At 52.0% G+C, this 21,781-nt stretch overlaps 2 protein-coding genes across 2 annotated transcripts; both read left to right on the top strand.

Moving 5' to 3' along the window:
* Window positions 1-11,681: 11,681 nt before the first annotated feature.
* LOC309888301 (olfactory receptor 14C36-like) lies at window positions 11,682-12,602 on the top strand (the record flags this gene model as incomplete). The annotated part of the gene is made up of 1 exon (XM_082780540.1): window positions 11,682-12,602. The coding sequence occupies one exon, from the start codon at window positions 11,682-11,684 to the stop codon at window positions 12,600-12,602; it is 921 nt and encodes a 306-aa protein (XP_082636666.1).
* A 6,548-nt stretch (window positions 12,603-19,150) lies between these two features.
* LOC309888300 (olfactory receptor 14C36-like) lies at window positions 19,151-20,092 on the top strand (the record flags this gene model as incomplete). The annotated part of the gene is made up of 1 exon (XM_082780539.1): window positions 19,151-20,092. One exon carries the CDS (start codon window positions 19,151-19,153, stop codon window positions 20,090-20,092), a length of 942 nt encoding a protein of 313 aa, XP_082636665.1.
* Between the last annotated feature and the right edge of the window lie 1,689 nt (window positions 20,093-21,781).

Raw genomic sequence — 21,781 nt, 5'->3', positions numbered from 1 at the left:
AGAGGTAGCAAGTGTTCCCAGGAGGATGCCTAGGGCGAGGAGGTCGACTCCATGCCTCAGGACTGCCTCCGTCAAGAAAGACAGGAGGGTTATTGTTGTTGGAGACTCTATTCTTAGGGGAACAGAGGGCCCTATTTGTCGGCCTGACCCTACCCGTAGGGAAGTCTGCTGCCTCCCTGTGGCCAGGGTCAGGGACGTTGCCAGGAAGCTTCCCAACTTGTTACGCTCCTCTGATTATTATCCTCTTTTGATAGTCCAGGCGGGCAGTGACAACATTGAAGAGAGAAGCCTGAAGGCTATCAAACGAGACTTTAGGGGGCTGGGTCGGTTAGTGGATGGAGCGGGAGTACAGGTGGTGTTTTCATCCATCCCTACGGTGGCAGGGAGGGGTACAGAGAGGGCACGGAAAGCCCACCTGTTAAACACGTGGCTCAGGGGCTGGTGCCAACGCAGAAATCTTGGGTTTTTCGATCATGGGGCACTTTACTCAGCACCTGGCCTGATGGCCGCAGACGGGTCCCTATCTTTTAGGGGAAAAAGGATCCTGGGCCAGGAGCTGGCAGGGCTCATTGAGAGGGCTTTAAACTAGGTAGGAAGGGGGATGGGGCTGAGGCTAGCATTGTTGGGGCTGTGCCAGGGGGAACAATGGCAAGGCCGGAGGATAAGGCAATGGCCCAGCTGAAGTGCATCTACACCAATGCACGCAGCATGGGTAACAAACAGGAGGAGCTGGAAGCCATCGTGCGGCAGGCAGGCTACGACTTGGTTGCCATCACGGAGACGTGGTGGGACCAGTGTCATGACTGGAGTGCTGCAATGCCTGGCTATAAGCTCTATAGAAGGGACAGGCAGCATAGAAGGGGTGGTGGTGTGGCTCTCTATATTAGAGAGTCTTTCGAGGTTGTAGAACTCGAGGTTGGGAATGACAAGGTCGAGTCCCTTTGGGTTAGGATCGGCAGGGACAACAAGGCTAGTGTCCTGGTCGGGGTCTGCTATAGACCGCCGAACCAGGATGAGGAGACGGATGAGGAATTCTACAGGCAGCTGACAGAAGTTGCGAAATCATCAGCTCTTGTACTCGTGGGGGACTTCAACTTCCCTGACATATCATGGAAGCACAACACAGCCCAGAGAAAGCAGTCTAGGAGGTTTCCGGAGAGCGTGGAAGATAGCTTCCTGACCCAGCTGGTTAGTGAACCTACCAGGGGTGGTGCCCCGCTAGACCTTCTCTTCACAAACAGAGAAGGACTGGTGGAGGATGTGATTGTCGGGAGCTGTCTTGGGCAGAGTGACCACGAAATGGTGGAGTTCACTATTCTTGGCGAGGCCAGGAAGGCGACCAGTAAAACCGCTGTATTGGACTTCCGGAGGGCTGACTTTGAGCTGCTCAGGACACTGGTTGGTGGAGTCCCTTGGGAGGCGGTTCTGAAGGGCAGAGGGGTCCAGGAAGGCTGGGCGCTCTTCAAGAGGGAAATCTTAATGGCGCAGGAACGGTCTGTCCCCACGTGCCCAAAGGCGAGCTGGCGGGGAAGAAGACCGGCCTGGCTCAACAGAGAATTGTGGCTTGATCTTAGGAGGAAAAAGAGGGTTTATAAGCTTTGGAAAAGTGGGCAGGCCACTAGGGAGGACTTTAAGGATGTAGCGAGGCTGTGCAGGGACAAAATTAGGAAGGCCAAAGCTCATCTGGAGCTCAATCTGGCTACTGCCGTTAAAGATAACAAAAAACGTTTCTATAAACACATCAACACAAAAAGGAGGACTAAGGAGAATCTCCATCCTTTACTGGATGCGGGGGGAAACTTAGTTACAAGAGATGAGGAAAAGGCGGAGGTGCTCAATGCCTTCTTTGCCTCAGTCTTTAGAGGCAATACCGGATGTTCTCTGGATACCCAGTACCCTGAGCTGGTGGAAGGGGATGGGGAGCAGGATGTGGCCCTCACTATCCATGAAGAACTGGTTGGTGACCTGCTACGGCACTTGGATGTGCACAAGTCGATGGGGCCGGATGGGATCCACGCAAGGGTACTGAGAGAACTGGCAGAGGAGCTGGCCAAGCCACTGTCCATCATTTATCAGCAGTCCTGGCTATTGGGGGAGGTCCCAGTTGACTGGTGGCTAGCAAACGTGACGCCCATCTACAAGAAGGGCCGGAGGGCAGACCCGGGAAACTACAGGCCTGTCAGTTTGACCTCAGTACCAGGGAAGCTCATGGAGCAGATCCTCCTGAGAGTCATCATGCGGCACTTGCAGGGCAAGCAGGTGATCAGGCCCAGTCAGCATGGGTTTATGAAAGGCAGATCTTGCTTGACAAACCTGATCTCCTTCTATGACAAAGTGACGTGCTGGGTGGACGAGGGAAAGGCTGTGGATATGGTCTACCTTGACTTCAGCAAGGCTTTTGACACCGTCTCCCACAGCATTCTCCTCAAGAAACTGGCTGCTCTTGGCTTGGACTGGCACACGCTTCGTTGGGTTAGAAACTGGCTGGATAGCCGGGCCCAAAGAGTCGTGGTGAATGGAGCCAAGTCCAGTTGGAGGCCAGTCACTAGTGGCGTCCCCCAGGGCTCGGTGCTGGGGCCGGTCCTCTTTAATATCTTCATCAATGATCTGGACGAGGGCATCGAGTGCACCCTCAGTAAGTTTGCAGGTGACACCAAGTTAGGTGCGTGTGTCGATCTGCTTGAGGGTAGGAAAGCTCTGCAGGAGGATCTGGATAGGCTGCACCGATGGGCTGAGGTCAACTGCATGAAGTTCAACAAGGCCAAGTGCCGGGTCCTGCACCTGGGGCGCAATAACCCCAAGCAGAGCTACAGGCTGGGAGATGAGTGGTTGGAGAGCTGCCAGGCAGAGAAGGACCTGGGAGTGATGGTGGATAGTCGGCTGCATATGAGCCAGCAGTGTGCTCAGGTGGCCAAGAAGGCCAACGGCATCCTGGCTTGTATCAGGAACAGTGTGACCAGCAGGGCTAGGGAGGTGATCGTCCCCCTGTACTCAGCTCTGGTGAGGCCGCACCTCGAGTACTGTGTTCAGTTTTGGGCCCCTCGCTACAAGAAGGACATCGAGGTGCTTGAGCGGGTGCAGAGAAGGGCAACAAAGCTGGTGAGGGGCCTGGAGAACAAGTCCTGTGAGGAGCGGCTGAGGGAGCTGGGCTTGTTCAGCCTGGAGAAGAAGAGGCTCAGGGGCGACCTTATCGCTCTCTATAGGTACCTCAAGGGAGGCTGTAGCGAGGTGGGGGTTGGTCTGTTCTCCCACGTGCCTGGTGACAGGACGAGGGGGAATGGGCTTAAGTTGCACCAGGGGAGTTTTAGGTTAGATGTTAGGAAGAACTTCTTTACCGAAAGGGTTGTGAGGCATTGGAACAGGCTGCCCAGGGAAGTGGTGGAGTCACCATCCCTGGAAACCTTCAAAAGACGTTTAGATGTAGAGCTTAGGGATACGGTTTAGTGGGGACTGTTAGCGTTAGGTCAGAGTTTGGACTCGATGATCTTGAGGTCTCTTCCAACCTAGAAATTCTGTGATTCTGTGAAATCCTGGGAATTCCCCCTGCACTTGAAGGGAAACTTTGTGTCTGCACAGAGAAAAAGAGACTGTCCCTACAGTGCAGAGTGTCCTTTAGTGAGGACAGACAATCCGTCCATCAGTGCTGGTCTCAGCCACCTTGTGTGAGCTGCAGGAAAATTCTACTCAGAGGTTGACCTGAGAAGAACCTGGACACTGTTGAGAGCAGAGGAATTCAGGCTAAAAGTGCACATCTCCAGACCCCTAAACCAGTCCCTGTACTCCCCTTCCTCCAAGCACACCGAGTGCTCACTCCATGGGCATCCAAACCCCCATCCCCAGCCAGTCTGGGAACAAGACCAGCAGCAGCACGGCCAGCTGGAGAAGCCAGGAGGAATGCCAGTGTGCTGCTGCCAGGGGAGGCAAGGCCAGGGAGGGACAGACGGACACTCAGCAGACCCTCCTGTGCTGCAGCTCTGCCTGCAGAGGACGCAGCTCCTGCTCATTGCAAATGCTGTTTGCTCTGCTTTGGCCTGCAGACACCTCCCAAAGACAGGGGATATCAGAGCTTTTGTAGCTCCTAAAGATCAGCTAGGATAAAACTTGAGAGGACCACATTATGATGATGCTGGTGTGGTCCATGAGATGATGTTTGGGAAGGTACTTTACAAATTTGATCACTGAGTTACTGATTTCTCAATGCGATGCTCCAGGAGTCTCAGTCTCCTGTACAATCCTGAAAATGAAACCTGCCTCCTGTCCACTGCAGCAGTCTGCAAGCACAGACTGCAGAAAAAGTCTTCCCCTTCACATAAGCCAAGCCTTGATGTTCCTCCTGAATTGCCCCTCATAATGCCATTATCTAAAGCACTGCAGAAACAGAGAAACCCAACCTGACAGATGCTATCTGTCATTGGATGTGCCAGCTGTAGAAGACCCCTCTGGCAACCCCACCTGCAGTGCCCTGCTGCCACAGCCTCACGGTATCAGGAGCCTGCAGAAGTGTCGTGCCACATGCTGCCCTCTGTTGTTGCACTCCTCAGTGCCTCCAAGCCCTCTCTCCTTCTTTCCTCTCTGTGTGCCAGCTGCGGTCAGAGCCCCCAGCCCTGCTGCGCTGTGCAGAGGAGCTGCTCCTGGGCACAGCTGTCTCTCAATGCTGCTCTAGATGCAACACCAAGCAGTTCAACATTATCATTGCAATCCGGTGTGAGCAATGCCCATTTATGTCTGGTGATCTCACACAACTGCGACAAGCTAGGAGGAAATATAATGAGTTTATCTAAGTAACATGGACCTCCGATAGCATTTGCAGGGATACCTTGCCAGGCCCTATCCCCGCAAATCAGAAAAACATCAGGAGGTAAGGCCAAAGCTGTACAATTGTTCCAAACACTGTAGTTGTTACCCCTTGTCTGCGTGCCATAAGCCCCTAAACCCTGCCTAGCAATGTCTCTTATACTACTCCTATCACCTGTGCCGTTAGTGTCAGTGACATCCTCCTGATACCGTTTCTGTCTTTGTTGCCCCTTACTCTCCCCCTTTTCTTTTTGCCACTGACCAATCACTGCAAATAGATGAGATACATGATTGCTAATTAGGAAGGAGAGTGCAACGTCTGCTATACGTCTGAAAGCAGGGCCAGCTACAACTTTAGAAGCTATTTGTGGAAGAGCCTGCTGGTGGACATTTGGTTGTGTAATCTGCAGCTCTGCACTCCTGCACTGCTAAGTAATATCGCTAAGTTGTCATTAGTAATCCATACAATGTGGCAACCCCACTGAATGTTATCCAGGAACATTTGTACATTTATCAAATTCTGTAACACCATAGTTATATCACCTTTCTGGGGACGAATAGTAGAGTCTGATATTCTCCATCCCAAGTATAGCCTTGACTGTTTCTGTTGAACCTTCTCTGGGGCTATCTTCAACCCTTTTGCTTCCAAAGTATCCCGAATAAACTTTAAATCTGAATCCTGGAAGCATTCTGGCCTACCAAACCGAATGTTATCCATATAATGGTAAATAATTACGTCACACCACGGTGTCCGAATTGGTTGTAGTGCCCAGGCCACATATAATTGACATAAAGTAGGGGAATTCCTCATCCCCTGTAAAAGCACTAGCCATTCATAGCGCTTTGCCGGGGCCTGTTTGTTAATGGAGGGTACTGTAAAAGCAAATCTCTGACAGTCATGTGCCACCACATCTGGTTGCCTGGACTGACCAATAAATTTAGCATATGGTTCCCCAGGGGCCTGTTCTACAGATGTGAATGGAGGTGCTTTCTTTTCCCCTGGGAGACTAAGAAGAGCCCTCAGTGCGAGCTGCGCAGCTGTTTGTTGAATAATCACAGGGAACTGCAACTGAATCTGGGTATTGAGATAAGGACCTGTTCCCTTTAACATCTCTGCAGTAATGCCATACAGAGAGTTGATGCAGTTGCCCCACTTCCCTATGTGCTAACCACAACCATTCCCTTTCAAAAAATAGCAATGGGGAAGGAGTTAACAATAAGCGCGCCAAGTTTCGACAGTCAAGTGGACACATTAGTTCTGCCTGGAAAATCCATTGAATTATCTGTCGAGCTGCCTGGAATTGTAAACTGTAATCCATAACCATTTTTCGAGCTTGTTGTAAAAGCTTGTAGTCATGCAGCTGCCACAAGCCGGTGCCTTGTACAGGATCTATAATAATAGGGCAGGCCAAGGATGTAGCATGCCAATGCCCTTCTATGATGGCATCACGTATGACGTCGGAGCACCTGTCCCTCCTTGGTGCCAACGGTGTTGTAGCGCCGGATAATGAGGGAGTCAGCTGTGGTGGGGCAGACGAGAGAGAAAGCTCTTCCAAATCCATAATTTTTAAGTTCTCCAATTTCTCTAGCAGTTCTTGGAAGAATTCCTCCAGTAAAGGTCTATTTTTGCAAGCTACTGCTGTACGTCTCATTGGCAAAGCATCCCAAGTCAATTTATTGCTGCCTGGCAGCAGCACAGATACTGGCAGAACAGCTTTATCAAGATTTTCTGGCACGGGGGGTGGGGAGGGCAGCCCCAATCCCCATCAGCACTCTGCTCTGATAGTCCCTTAGTTATTTCTGATGCTGATTCCTTTATTGAAGAGGTCATACCCTGAATCGGCGCGGGTGCAGGAACTGATGAAAAAGATCATGCCAGCCGCGTTCCTGAGGTCTCAGGCTTTGTACTCAGCATTCTGTCAGTCCCAGATGGCACAGACAAAGCTTGCACTGCCGCCATAGCGATCTGTTGTTTGGTTTTCATACTGCACAGCACATTAATCACCGTGTGCCATGTCCCACTTACATTGTTATCTAGCTGTCCACTTGAGATGGCTTTACCCCATAAGCGATCTCCTATGTGCTGCTACTCAGCTGGGCTAAACATTAGAGGGCTTTCCTTCAGAAAACCCTCCTTCTGAGCCCAGTACACCAAGGATTTGATCTTTTTTACATTGCAAGATACACCTGTCTTAGAGAGAATACTAGAGAGAAGCTGGATAGCTGCTTCCTCTGTGGTTGTTGGACGAGCCGCAGGGTCATGATCTCCACCCTTCTATTATGTGCCAACTCGCCACAACGTGGCGGTCATCTGCCGTTGTCCACTGATGCCTCCGATCTCCTGTAGCAACTCGACCCCGGATGTCCCGCGTCTCACCACAGAATCACACAGAATCACAGAATTTCTAGGTTGGAAGAGACCTCAGGATCATCGAGTCCAACCTCTGACATAACACTAACAGTCCCCCACTAAACCATATCCCTAAGCTCTATATCTAAATGTCTTTTAAAGACCTCCAGGGATGGTGACTCCACCACTTCCCTGGGCAGCCTGTTCCAATGTCTAACAACCATTTCGGTAGAGAAGTTCTTCCTAACATCTAACCTAAAACTCCCCTGGCACAACATTAGTCCATTCCCCCTCATCCTGTCACCAGGCACGTGGGAGAATAAACCAACCCCTACCTCTCTACAGCCTCCTTTAAGGTACTTACAAAGAGCGATAAGGTCGCCCCTGAGCCTCCTTTTCTCCAGGCTGAACAAGCCCAGCTCCCTCAGCCGCTCCTCACAGGACTTGTTCTCCAGGCCCCTCACCAGCTTTGTCACCCTTCTCTGGACTTGTTCGAGCACCTCGATGTCCTTCTTGTAGTGAGGGGCCCAAACCTGAACACAGTACTCAAGGTGCGGCCTCACCAGAGCTGAGTACAGGGGGACGATCACCTCCCTAGCCCTGCTGGTCACACTGTTCCTGATACAAGCCAGGATGCCGTTGGCCTTCTTGGCCACCTGAGCACACTGCTGGCTCATATGCAGCCGACTATCCACCATCACTCCCAGGTCCTTCTCTGCCTGGAAGCTCTGCAACCATTCCTCTCCCAGCCTGTAGCTCTGCTTGGGGTTATTGCGCCCCAGGTGCAGGACCCGGCACTTGGCCTTGTTGAACTTCATGCAGTTGACCTCAGCCCATCGGTGCAGCCTATCCAGATCCCTCTGCAGAGGCTTCCTGCCATCAAGCAGATCAACACAGGCACCTAGCTTGGTGTCATCTGCGAACTTACTGAGGGTGCACTTGATGCCCTCGTCCAGATCATCGATAAAGATATTAAAGAGGACCGGCCCCAGCACCGAGCCCTGGGGGACGCCACTAGTGACTGGCCTCCAACTGGACTTGACTCCATTCACCACGACTCTTTGGGCCCGGCTATCCAGCCAGTTTTTAACCCAACGAAGCGTACGACAGTCGAATCACAAGCAGCCAGTTTCTTGAGGAGAATGCTTTGGGAAACAGTGTCAAAAGCCTTGCTGAAGTCAAGGTAGACCATATCCACAGCCTTCCCCTCATCCACCAAGCGCGTCATTTTGTCAAAGAAGGAGATCAGGTTCGTCAAGCAGGACCTGTCTTTCATAAACCCATGCTGACTGGGCCTTATCGCCTGCTTACCCTGTAAGTGCCACGTGATGGCACACAAGATAATCCATGAGCTTCCCTTGCACTGAGGTCAAACTGACAGGCCTATAGTTCCCTGGGTCTGCCCTCTGGCCCTTCTTGTAGATGGGCATCATGTTTGCTACCTGCCATTCAATTGGGACCTCCCCAAGGAGGAGATATGGCTCAGTAGCTTAGTGGGTAGTATTAGTGATAGGAAGGTTGGACTAAATGGTCTTGTAGATTCTTTCCAAATCTGTGTTTTTATGATTTCTATGACTCTATCATAGGACAAGGGGAATGGTTTTAAATTAAAGAGGGTAGGTTTAGATTCGATAGTCAGATGAAATTCTTAACTTGAAGGTGAGGCACTGGCACTTGTGCTGTGGCTCCAGAGGTCACCCAGAGGGAGTTTGGATCAGCCCATGCCCTTGTGTTTGAAGGATCAGCTGGCGAGAGTGGAGAGGCAGCAGTGAAATCATGGGAATACCAGAGTGAGAGCAAGGTGAGGAAGAGAAGTGGCTGTCTGCAGCCTTCAGGGAAGTGTGGGTCTTCATAGGAAAGCATGCAGAGGAGAAGACAGGGTTCTCACAAGAATGGAAGGTTTTAGCAGCAGTGACGCCTTTGTCCCCTTGGCCATGGGTTGTGAGGAGACGTGTTATCCTCATGGCATTGGGACCATGAATTCTCCTTTCAACCCTGTGCAAAAAGTGGAAGGTGTCATACCATTGTCCTTCACATGATATCACAGGCATCGCTCCCTACCCCACAGACCCGAGACCCTCTGATGTAATGACAACCATCAGTAAACTGATCCCAGTTAGATGACTGATATGGGAAGGTCAGGAGTGATGTGAGATTTGGGGGAGGAAAGAGGAAGGGAAGAGGAGCTCAGAAGCTTACCTTTGTAGAGGTAAGAGGGTTCATGTAATGTTGATGCTGCTGTTAAAACTGACTTCAGTCTTGTAAGGCCTGTAAAAAATAACAATAATCCCTCAACTTAAACATTAGTCCAACATCCTGACAAGAATCCACTATTGTAAAGCAGAACTCAAAAGATCACCTGAAGAAAAACTCAGCGCAGAGCCCCTGTCCCTTACATTTACTCTTTTGCTTACCCTAATCCATGCCCTTAACACTACCATTAAAATGCTCTATTTATCCCTAGACTTCTTGCCGGACCTAAACAAAACCCTAATCCATAGTGCTTGCCCATACCCTAACCAGAGACCTGACACTACAAACAGAACACCAAACCTTTCAACTAAAACTTTGTTTACTCTCTAAACCAGAAAGGTAAGCCTCAGTCCATAGAGGACGACAGAGAGATGAGCTCTGCCTCAGGATCTCATGGCCCCAGCAGGAAGAATGTGACTGTGGCAGTGACCGTGAGGTCACTTCTGTCTCTGCACTTGATAGGGCAGCAGCAGGAACAGAAGGGGACTGTGAGGTCACTTGTGTCTGGAGGTGGCAGGTCACCCTTGACATAGACCTGGGATCTGCACTTTTGGGCTGACATCTGGCAGTGGCCCTGCTAGGCCAGCACAAGGCACCTGCTTGGCATGCTGACTGGGGGATCCCCTCTGCCTCCAGAGCCAGGAGGACCCAGGCAGAAAGAAGGCCCCAACATGGGTTGTCCTGTCCCTTCTGCTTGAGTCCATGACTGGACAGCAGGAGGCACAAGGCTTGGCTGTGTGGTAGCCAAGAAGCTGCAAGGCCAGCAGCAGGCCCCTGGCTTGGAAGCTGCTGCTGAAGTGATTTGTGTTGGGTTGGCTGCCAGGCCGCAAGGATCCTGCTGATTTTGGATGCCTACTTCAGGAGGGGTTTCCACCATGAAGAAACCATATGAGCAGTGGTGCCTTCTCACAGGGAACCAGGCCAGCTTCCTACAGAGCTGCCTTATGAGATATTTGTGTCCATGGCTATGGCTATTGTCTCTGCCACTAAAGCTTTTGAGGAGACAGCTAATCATTAAAGCACCAGAGCCTAATTGACTCCTTGTGGGCTCATTTAATTGGTGATTCCAATTCCTTGGGCTGGGCCTCTGTTACTGAGCTGGGCTGGGCTCGTGGGACAGAGAAAACACATTTCAGAAAGTCCCATGAAGCAGAGATATAGCTGTGCTTAGGAGCAGCTCCTCTGCACAGCGCAGCAGGGCTGGGGGTTCTGACTGCATCTGTCATGGGGAGAGGAGAGAAGGAGAGAGGGCTTGGAGGCAGCTGGGAGTGGGAGGATGCTGAGAGCTGCCTGCAGGAGAAACCTGCACAGCCCTTGACAAGGTAAGTGCCTGGCTGCAGGACCATGCAGCTGCAGGTCCTGGAAGGGTCTCCTGCTGGGTCTTGTTTCTGAGAGGGCAGTGGGCAATGCAGTAGGCTTTGTGAGTCCTGCTGGGTTGCAGTGCGAGGTGAGGAAGCCTGGCAGAAGCCCCTTGCAGTGCCCTATGCCAAGTGCCCCTGGACAGCAATGAGCAGAGTGGCCAAACCTCCCCCAGACCCTGCCGGGGGTGCAGCTGGGATATGGGACACTCCAGCTTTCAGCTATCCAGCTCTGTCTGTGGGGCATCCTCCTGGGCTGCAGGCTGCTCTCCCGCAAGATGCAGCTCTCTTGTGGCATCCTTGTGTCACCCAGGCGCCCCAAGAAGAAGAAACCTCCATGCTAAGACTATGTCCATGCTGTTGGATGACTGTCTGTGGGCAGCTGGAGTGAGACCTTTGCACCTGTCTGGGAGGGAAGAGCTGAAATCCTGATCAGTCCCCTGCAGACAAGGTGAGGATTCTGTCCATCTGCACTGGGACTGGAGCTTCTCTGCTCCGCAGTTTCTTCTCAGGGAAACACCTGAGTGGGATCATCCTGCAGCTCACAGAAGGGTGACACGGGGCAGCTGAGAGCAGGACTGATGGGCAGAGCTGCTCTGCTCAGTCTTCACCTAGGGACAGACCCTTTGCCTCCTGGCACCCACTGGATTTAACCAGGAGTGTGCAAGTAATGTCAGGGAGTTCAAAACTCCAATACCTCAACTAGGATAGGGCAACTGGGATAAAATAAAGTGAGGGAAATACTTGCAGGTCTGCCTTCCAATCAGCTCAGTTATTTGCAATGATACTGCAAAGCTCATTGATCTGACATTTGTCTGACTTTGAGTTATCCACCCTTCTGTTTTATTTCCTATTTTCCTCAGAGAAGTCTGTTCTAACATTGCTCTGCCTTCTCTTCAACAGACAAGCAAGTACAAAGTCAGAGAATGCCCAACATCAGCTCTGTGAGCGAGTTCCTCCTGCTGACATTCGCAGACACGCGTGAGCTGCAGCTCCTGCACTTCACGCTCTTCCTGGGCATCTACCTGGCTGCCCTCCTGGGCAACGGCCTCATCCTCAGCGCCGTAGCCTGCCACCATCGCCTCCACACACCCATGTACTTCTTCCTCCTCAACCTCGCCCTCCTCGACGTGGGCTGCATCTCCACCACTCTGCCCAAAGCCATGGCCAATGCCCTCTGGGACACCAGGGCCATCTCCTATCAAGGATGTGCTGCACAAGTACTTTTTTTAGTCTTTTTTTTTGATGCAGAGTTTTCCCTTCTCACTGTCATGGCCTACGACCGCTACGTTGCCATCTGCAAGCCCCTGCACTACGGGAGCCTCGTGGGCAGCAGAGCTTGTGCCCAGATGGCAGCAGCTGCCTGGGGCAGTGGCTTTCTCCATGCTGTCCTGCACACGGCCACTACATTTTCCCTGCCCCTCTGCCAAGGCAATGCTGTGGACCAGTTCTTCTGTGAAATCCCCCACATCCTCAAGCTCTCCTGCTCAGATTCCTATCTCAGAGAGGTCTGGGCAATTCTGTTTAGCATTTTGTTAGCATTTGGTTGTTTTGTTTTCATTGCGGTTTCCTATGTTCAGATCTTCAGGGTGGTGCTGAGGATGCCCTCTTCTCAGGGCCGGCACAAAGCCTTTTCCATGTGCCTCCCTCACCTGGCTGTCACCTCCCTGATGATCAGCACTGCCATATTTGCCTACTTGAAGCCCTCTTCCATCTCCTCCCCATCCCTGGACCTGGTGGTCACAGTTCTGTACTCAGTGGTTCCTCCAGTAGCGAACCCCCTTATCTATAGCTTGAGGAACCGGGAACTAAGGGATTCCATCAGGACTCACCAAATGCACCTATAATACTATGCCTAATATTAGAAATCCCAGCCTTTCTGAGAAAGAAAATAATATGATGTCTTCTATTATTAAATGTCAGTTTTATTATTTTCTCTCAATACTTCACATTTGATTAAATATTATTCCTAGACCCCTACAAGTCAATTGTTTTCCTGTAGAAGATGGCTTCCTGTGTAGATAAACCTAATAAGAAAGCCATCAGAAATTCATTGGTCTGAGCTGCCATCTCTTCCCATCTCCTCTGGAGCTGGGGGAGCAGCCCCAGAACACAGGAGGGGCTCAGGACCAAGAGCCCAGCTGCCACATTCAGGAGCAGCCCCGAAGGCCACTGGGGCTGCCCCTCACTGCCCGCTGGGCTCTGCCTCTCTGCTGCCTTCAGGTCGGGGCTGCTGCTTTCCTGGAGCCACGACCATGGCCAGCAGCAGGACGTGGCCTTGTCACTGCTGCTCTCTTTTGGCTTCCACATTGTTCTCTTGTGCTCTTATTTTTGGATAAGCCCTTAGATCTCATGCACCATGGTGACAGTCCTGTTGTCTGTGCAGTGGCATCCCTGTGGTAGCAAGCAGCAGCAGGCACTGTGCAGGCCTGGGTCACAGCTGGCCTCCCTACTAGCACCACAGTAACAAATGGGGCTGCTCACGGCAAACCCAGAAGCCTGGACACCTCTTCCAAATGTGCTATCAGGAATGGAGCCAAGGGGTTGCTCCCTGCTCTTCTGTATTCTGGGGGTTTGTCATGGAGTGAAGGACAGAGGCTGAAAGTCCCAGGGTGGTCCCTGAGGAACGAAGGGCAGCACTAAGAGCTTCCATTATGGCAGAACTTGCCTAAGGAGATGACAACTGATCTTAAATTTATCTGCATGGGACTGCACCCCCTGCAGCGGGGCAGATGACAGATTGCAGCCTGGAGAGGAATCTGGAGCTTCCAGGAGATGTCAGGGGATCTGCAGGGACAGGGTGCTCAGTGGGTAATGATTATAACCTCATAAAATGTGTGACCATGCAAAGAAGGGTCTGTTAAAGGAAAAGGGGTATCTGAGGATTCAATGGGCTAAAGGAGGGCTGTGCAATGCCACAAGAGGTGGTGAAGAGCCAGCAGGCAAAGGCCCATAGGACTGCAGAGTAATTGAGGATATGCATTTTGAAGTGCTGTGGGTGAGGTCTGGTGCAGCACTAACCTGTTCTTTGTGCCCTTAGAGACACCCCATGGCCCTGCCCAGCACTGCCCTGTGCTGCTGAGCCATCAGGGCACATGGAAAGGGGCTCAGCAGCAGAGATCCCCATGGACATAGGTCTCCTGCCCAGCCTGAGCAGCACAGGAAAAGAGGAGACCCGCGGGGGTCCCAGGGCACCACAGCCCCTGGCTCTCACAGCAGCACCGCCAGCTTGGGGCCCTGCAGGGATCATGGAGAAGGAAGCAGCAATGGCTGACCTGGCCAGCACAGACACACTGCCCTGGGTAAGGCTCTCTGGGAGCAGGGATGGCCCTGGGGAAGAGCAGGGCAGCATTGCTGGGCCTGCACTGATGGGGAAAGGGCAAAGGGAAAGCTCTTTGTGCAGGCCCCTGCTCGGGGCAGGCTGCTCTGTGGCTGGGCCAGGCCTCTTGTGCTGGCCTGAGGAGCGGGGCTGGCCCTGCGGGGCACAGGCACCCTGTGCTGGGGATCTGCCAGGCAAGAGAGCAGGGCTCCTGCAGCTTCACGGACTTCCATCTCCTGGCACCATGGACACCTCCTTGCTCCATGCATCCAGCAGATAAACACCTATTGGCCACCTGCTTTCTCTTCTTCTAGAGGAACTGGGGACAGAATAGCAAAACCAAGTAAAACTCACAAATTGTGAGCCACAGAAGGCCCTGATGCTGTGCAAGAACTGCTCAAAAACAGCAACCTCAACTGTGGGTGACCATCACTGGTCACACAACCAAAACACTGTACCACAAGGGGCTGCTTTGCAGACAGTAACTCCATCCCACCAACAGCCAGTACAGGGCCCCTGATGGACAAGAAGACTTCCTCTGAGCTCTGGAAGGATCCAGGAAAGTGCTAATAAGCACCAGGACAATTGAGGAAGCCCAAAGGCCCTTCTGAAGGGTCACTGAGTGCCACCGGAGAGGCAATTCTGGGCGGTGAGGAGGGCCAGGAGAAAGACTTGTGAGAAGGCTCTGAGAAAAAAGGAAATCCATGGCTTTAGCAGATCCTTAAAGTCCTGCCTGAGTCCCCAAATGGAAAGCAGGGTATGTCTGTGGGTGGAGAAGTAGCCAAATCTTGGGACTGGGGCAGGGTTGAAGGGTCCTGCGTGAATCTCGTCTGATGGAGAAGTGTCCACCTTGCATGTGCGCCTCAGCCTGGGAGCAGGGGCCTGCCCACGGTGCGGGATGTCTGGGCTGTGCTCAGCCATGCCCCAGGAGATGACCTTGCTCTCTTCCTCCCCAACACTCCCCACACGGGGCAGGCCCTCAGGAAACACCCCTGAGCCTGGAGATGCACCAACCTGCTGCGGTGAGGTGCCACTACTGCATGGGAAGAATACATTATTTCCATAATGTATTAAGTGCCACTTTTCTCAGGAATAGAGTAGCCAACAGAGGTGTGATGGATACTCTGAGATCATGAAAGCCACTAGAAAGATGCTCCTAAGATTATGACTGATATAGTGAGGTCAGGAGAAGCCCTGGTCAGGAGAAATGTTAGATTTGGAGGAGGGAATAGAGATTATCCAGCAGAAACTAAAGATTTTGTAAAAGGTAAGAGGGTTCAGGCTATGCGGAAGCTGCTGTAACTGTGACTTAAAACACTTATATGAGGCTATTCCCCAGCTTCAAAGAGCAAACTTAATTCCTACATTTAAATGTTACTCCACACCCAAACAGGAATCAACTACTCCTATGCCTGACATCTAAGTATGCACTGAAGCCAAAACTCAGTCCATAGCCTCTTTCCCTTACCCTTACTCTCTTGCTTACCTTGATCCCTACCCTTAATGCTAGATTTAAATGCTCTATTTAGGTGTAGAATTATTGGAAAAACTAAACAAACCCTAAATCACTAAGCTTGTCCGCACTTTAACCACAGACCTGATACGCAAAGCAGAACACCAATCCCTCCCAAAAAATCTTTCTTTAAATTCAAACCCAGAAAGGTGAGCCCTAGTTCCCTGATGCATGAGCACCTAACAGCTGATTCCCCTGTTCCTGTGCATTGACTTCCTCACCTTCAGCCCCTCTCCTAACCCTTACCTTTAGGTACCATACTGGGTCTGGCCCTTAGTGCAGGCCAAGAACTGTGAGGTTACTCTGCAGTCACATGGCATGCAAAGATGGATGTGAGGGGTCATGGGTCTGATCGGCTTGTGGGCCACAAAGAGGAGATGGATGGGAGTGCTCTGAAGGGCTCAGCTCTGCCTCAGGATCTCCTGCCCCAGCAGGAGCAATGTGACTGTGGCAGGGACTGTGAGGTCACTTCTGTCTCTGCACTTGATAGGGCAGCAGCAGGAACCTGTCACAGAAAGGGATTGGAGGTCATTTCTGTCTGGAAATTCTGCAGGTCAGCCTTGACTTCTCCCTGGGAGCTGCACTTTTGGGCTGACATCTGGCAGTGGCCCTGCTAGGCCAGCAGAAGGCACCTGCTTGGCATGCTGACTGGGGGATCCCCTCTGCCTACACACCCAGGAGGACCCAGGCAGAAAGAAGGCCCCCAGATGGGTTGTCCTGTCCCTTCTGCTTGAGTCCATGAGTGGGCAGCAGGAGGCACAAGGCTTGGCTGTGTGTAGCCAAGAAGCTGCAAGGCCAGCAGCAGGCCCCTGGCTTGGAAGCTGCTGCTGAGGTGACTTGTGTCTGGTTGGCTGAGAGGCCGCAAGGAGCCTGCTGGGTTGGGATGCTTACTTTAGAAAGGGTTTCCACGTTGATGGAGATTCTTTTGTTATTATGAATGAGCAGGAGAGAAAAAAATGCTACAAAGTTTGCATTGGAAGGTTGGCACTGGCTATGAGGAGGAAGAAATATCCAGGAGAAAAAGCTGGTCTTGCTGCTAATAGCACAGGCAAAGAAGGCATTAAGTGTCTCAGCCTTTACCTCATCCCTTGTCACTGAGTTTTCCCCCCAAAATCCAGTAAAGCATTATGATTGTCCCTAATCCTCCTTCATTTAAACTATTTATACCATTTCTGTCTTATTTTATTTTATATTTTTTAATTTTTTTGACATTAATAGATGGATTGAGCTCCAGATAGGCTTTGGACCGTCCAATTTTGACCTGTACAGTCCCATAACATTGTCAGACAAACTGACAGCATGCATGAGAAGAAAGCACAGCAAATGTGGAACCTGACAGCCTTCCATCCCCTGCCCTTGAGTGACTGTGCTGCAATTCCATTTAGTCAGTTACTCCTGAATTATCCAAATTTCCCTGCAACTCTTGCTGCTGCTGCTGTCTGGTCAGAGATAGCACAATTACACTAAGGTTGAACTGTCTGCCTGCTGATATTAACAGGTGATAGAATGGAGCATCACTGTGGGTGAACCTTGAGAATCTGCAGGATTTTCACTTCAGAAAACTCTTGACTTTAACATGGAGAAGAGCCCACTCATGTACCAGGGGGAGAGAAACCCCACACATCAGGGCACCCTGGGACCCTGCTGAGTGAGTAGTGCCCAGGAGGAGGAGGCCCTGGGTACAACGAGGGATGCCATAGAGCAGTGGTGCCTGCTCACGAGGAACCAGGCCAGCTTCCTACAGAGCTGCCTGACGAGGAGCATGACCACCAAGAAGATCTGAGTTATCATGCTCAGCTCAGATCTGCTGTGACCCCACAGAGATAAGGGTCTGCAGTCAAAAAAGAAAGATGTGGAGGTCTTGGAGTCCCTAGGAAAGCCATGTTTAGACAGGGTAGAGGGCTGTGATAAGGCTTAAATTCCCAACAGGACCAGGTCTTTGTGTCCATGGCTATGGCTGTTGTCTCTGCCACTGAGGCCTATGAGGAGACAGCTGATCGTTAAAGCACCAGGGCCTCATTGCTTCCTCATCCCCTCCCATGAACCAGGCAGGGGTTGCACCATTCTCCTGCACTTGGCAATGAACATCCCCATCTCCTACTGCCCCACAAAGAGTCCGGAGCAAGGTGTGACTGCTAAGGATCTCCCTTCCCAGGGGACATGGGTCAAGGCCTGGCCCTTGTGCTTGGTGACACAAATCCAGTTTTCCTACACATCAGTGTCACCTTCACATTGCCTTTGTCTCCTTGTCCTCAATGCCTCCAGTGTTCTTCTCTAACGAGCTCCAAGGGAGGCTGTGTCAGTGCTGGCCCTCAGGAGGACACTGCAGGAAACTTGCCTCTGACTTGGACTTCTGGAGAGCTGTCTTCAATTGTCTCTGAGTGCCTGAGGTTCGTGGGCTCATCAGAAGAGCCCCAGAGGGGTAATTCCAATGCCTTAGGCTGGTGCTGTGCTGCTGAGCTGGGCCAGGCTCGTGGGACAGAGAAAACACATTTGAGATAGTCCCACGAAGCACAGAGACAGCTGTGCCCAGGAGCAGCTCCTCTGCACAGCACAGCAGGGCTGGGGCTCTGACTGAAGCTGGCACGGGGAGAGCAGAGAAGGAGAGAAGGCTTGGAGGCAGTTGGCAGTGGGAGGATGCTGAGAGCTGCCTGCAGGAGAAACCTGCACAGCCCTTGACAAGGTAAGTGTCTGGCTGCAGGGCCATGCAGCTGCAGGTCCTGAAAGTGTCCCCTACTGGGTCTTGTTTCTGGGAGGGCAGTGGGCAATGCAGGAGGCTTTGAGAGTCCTGCTGGGTTGCACTGTGAGGTGAGGAAGTCTGGCAGAAGCCCCTTGGAGTGTCATAACCTAGCTACACCTAGTCAGATAAGAGAGGAGTGGCCAAGCCTCCTCCAGACCCTGTAGGGGGTGCAGCTGGGATATGGGACACTCCAGCTTTCAGATATCCATCTCTGTCTGTGGGGCATCATCCTGGGCTGCAGGCTGCTCTTCCGCAGGATGCAGCTCTCTCGTGGCATCCTTGTGTTATCGAGGTGCCACAAGGAAAAGACACCTCCATACTAACATCATGTCCATGCTACTAGATGGCTGTCTGTGGGCAGCAGAAATGAGGCCTCTGCAGCCCTGTCTAGGAGGGAAGAGCTGAGATCCTGATCAGTCCCCTGGAGAAAAGTCAAGATGCTGTTCAGCTGCACTTGGAGTGGGGCTTCTCTGCTCTCAGCTGTCTCCTGTTTCTTCTCAGGGCAGTACCTGAGAGGGATGGTCCTGTAGCTTATAGAGGGGTAGCCCAGGGCAGCAGAGAGCAGGACTGTTGGGAAGAGCTGCTCTGCTCAATCTTCCCCAGAGGACAAGTCCTTTGCCTCTTGGCACCCACAGGATATCACCTGGAGTGTGGAAGTAATATCAGGGAGTTCCACCATTCAATACCTCTCCTATGTGTTATACGGGCAACTAGGATAAAATAAAGTGAGGAAAATAGTTGCAGTTTTGCTCCTCAATCAGCTCTGTTCTAACATTGCTCTGCCTTCTCCTCTTCAACAGAGAAGCAAGTGCAAAGTCAGAGAATGCCCAACATCAGCTCTGTGAGCGAGTTCCTCCTGCTGGCATTCGCAGACACGCGCGAGCTGCAGCTCCTGCACTTCGCGCTCTTCCTGGGCATCTACCTGGCTGCCCTCCTGGGCAACGGCCTCATCCTCAGCGCCGTAGCCTGCCACCATCGCCTCCACACACCCATGTACTTCTTCCTCCTCAACCTCGCCCTCCTCGACCTGGGATCCATCTCCACCACTCTACTCAAAGCCATGGCCAATTCTCTCTGGGACACCAGGGCCATTTCCTATCAAGGGTGTGCTGCCCAAGTACTTTTTTTAGTCTTTTTTTTTGATGCAGAGTTTTCCCTTCTCACCATCATGGCCTATGACCGCTACGTTGCCATCTGCAAGCCTCTGAACTACAGGAGCCTCGTGGGCAGCAGAGCTTGTGCCCAGATGGCAGCAGCTGCCTGGGGCAGTGGCTTTCTCAATGCTGTCCTGCACACGGCCAACACATTTTCCCTGCCCCTCTGCCAAGGCAATGTTGTGGACCAGTTCTTCTGTGAAATCCCCCAGATCCTCAAGCTCTCCTGCTCAGATTCCTATCTCAGAGAAGTTTGGGCAATTCTATTTAGCATTTCGTTAGCATTTGTTTGTTTTATTTTCATTGTGGCGTCCTATGTGCAGATCTTCAGGGCAGTACTGAGGATGCCCTCTGAGCAGGGCCGGCACAAAGCCTTTTCCACGTGCCTCCCTCACCTGATTGTCACCTCCCTGATGATCAGCACTTCCATCTTTGCCTACCTGAAGCCCCCCTCCATTTCCTCCCCGTCCCTGGACCTGGTGGTCACACTTCTGTACACTGTGGTTCCTCCAGTATTTAACCCCCTCATCTACAGCTTGAGGAACCGGGAACTAAGGGATTCCATCAGGACTCTACTTGAATACACACATCGTCATCAAATTCACCTATAATGCTATGCCTAATATTAGAAATCCCAGCTATTCTGAGAAAGAAAATAATATGATGTCTTCTATTAATAAATGTGTGTATTATTATTTGCTCTCATTATTTCACTTTTGATTAAATATTATTCCTAGCCTCCTACAAGTCAATTATTTTTCTGTAGAAGTTGGCTTCCTGTGTAGATAAACCTAATAAGAAAGCCATCAGAAATTCATTGGTCTGAGCTGCTGTCTCTTCCCATCTCCTCTGGTGCTGGGGGAGCAGCCCCAGCATGCAGGAGGGGCTCAGGATCAAGAGCCCAGCTGCCACATGCAGGAGCAGCCCCAGTGGCCCTCGGGGCTGCCCCTCACTGCCCGCTGGGCTCTGCCTCTCTGCTGCCTTTGGGTCGGAGCTGCTGCTTCCCTGGAGCCATGGCCATGGCCAGCAGCAGGAAGTGGCCTTTTCACTGCTTCTTTCTTTTTGGTTCCTCATTGCTTTCTTGTGCTCTTGTATCTGTCTTAGTCTCGAGGTCTCATATGCATTGATGACAGTCCTGTTGTCTTTGCAGTGTCTGTCCCTGCAGGCAGCAGCAGGCACTGTGCAGACCTGGGTAACAACTGGCCTACCTGCTAGCACCACAGTAACAAGAGGGTCTTTCTCAGGGCAAACCCAGGACCCTGGACACCTCTTCCAAATGTGCTATCAGGAATGGAGCCAAGAGGTTGCTCCCTGCTCTTCTGTTTTCTGGGGTTTGTCATGGAGTGAGGGACAGAGGCTGAAAGTCCCAGGGTGGTCCCTGAGGAACCAAGGGCTGGGCCAAGAACTCCTTTTGTGGCAGCACATGCCCAAATAGACAACACTGCCCACTGCAGTCAGTGAGATGGCCAATGCCAGCCTGGAGATGTCAGGAGATCTGCAGGGACATGGTGCTCACTGGGTAGTGCTTAGAACCTCATAAAATGTATGAGTATCCAAAGACGGGTCTGGTAAAGGAAAAGGGGAATCTGAGGATTCGACGAGCTAAAGGAGGGCTCTGCAATGCCAGAAGACGTGGTGGAGAGCCAGCAGGTGAAGGCCCGTAAGACTGCAAAGCAACAGTAGAGACCCTCCTTATAGGCTCCTGGGCCAGGTCTGGTGCAGCACTCGCCTGCCCTTTGTGCCCTCAGAAACACCCCATGGTCCTGCCCAGCACTGCCCTGTGCTGCTGAGCCATCAGGGCAGGTGGAAAGGGGCTCAGCAGCAGAGATCCCCATGGACGTAGGTCTGGTGCCCACCCTGAGCAGCATGGGCAGGGGGGGAGACCCCCGGGGATCCCAGGGCACCACAGCCCCTGGCTCTCACAGCAGCACCGCCAGCTTGGGGCCCTGAGGGAGCACAGGGAGGGAAGCAGCAATGGCCAGCCAGGCTAGCACAGACACACTGCCCTGGGCAAGGCTCTCTGGGAGCAGGGATGGCCCTGGGGAAGAGCAGAGATGAAGTAAAGGCTGAGGTACTAAATGCCTTCTTTGCCTCAGTCTGTAGTAGCAAGACCAGTTGTTTCCCTGGTCATTTCTTCCTCCTCATGGCCAGAGCCCACCTTTTAGGGTGGTTTGTGTCTTTTTCTTTTTTTTTTTTTTTTTTTCCTCCTGCTCTTTCCTACTACAAAAGCAGGCTCCATCAGGGTGGAAACCACTCCTGAAGTAGGCATCCCAACCCAGCAGGCTCCTTGTGGCCTCTCA

Source organism: Aythya marila, assembly GCF_965140915.1.
Source record: "Aythya marila genome assembly, chromosome: 28".
Lineage (NCBI taxonomy): Eukaryota > Metazoa > Chordata > Aves > Anseriformes > Anatidae > Aythya > Aythya marila.
This window is presented reverse-complemented; position numbering and strand designations above follow the sequence as displayed.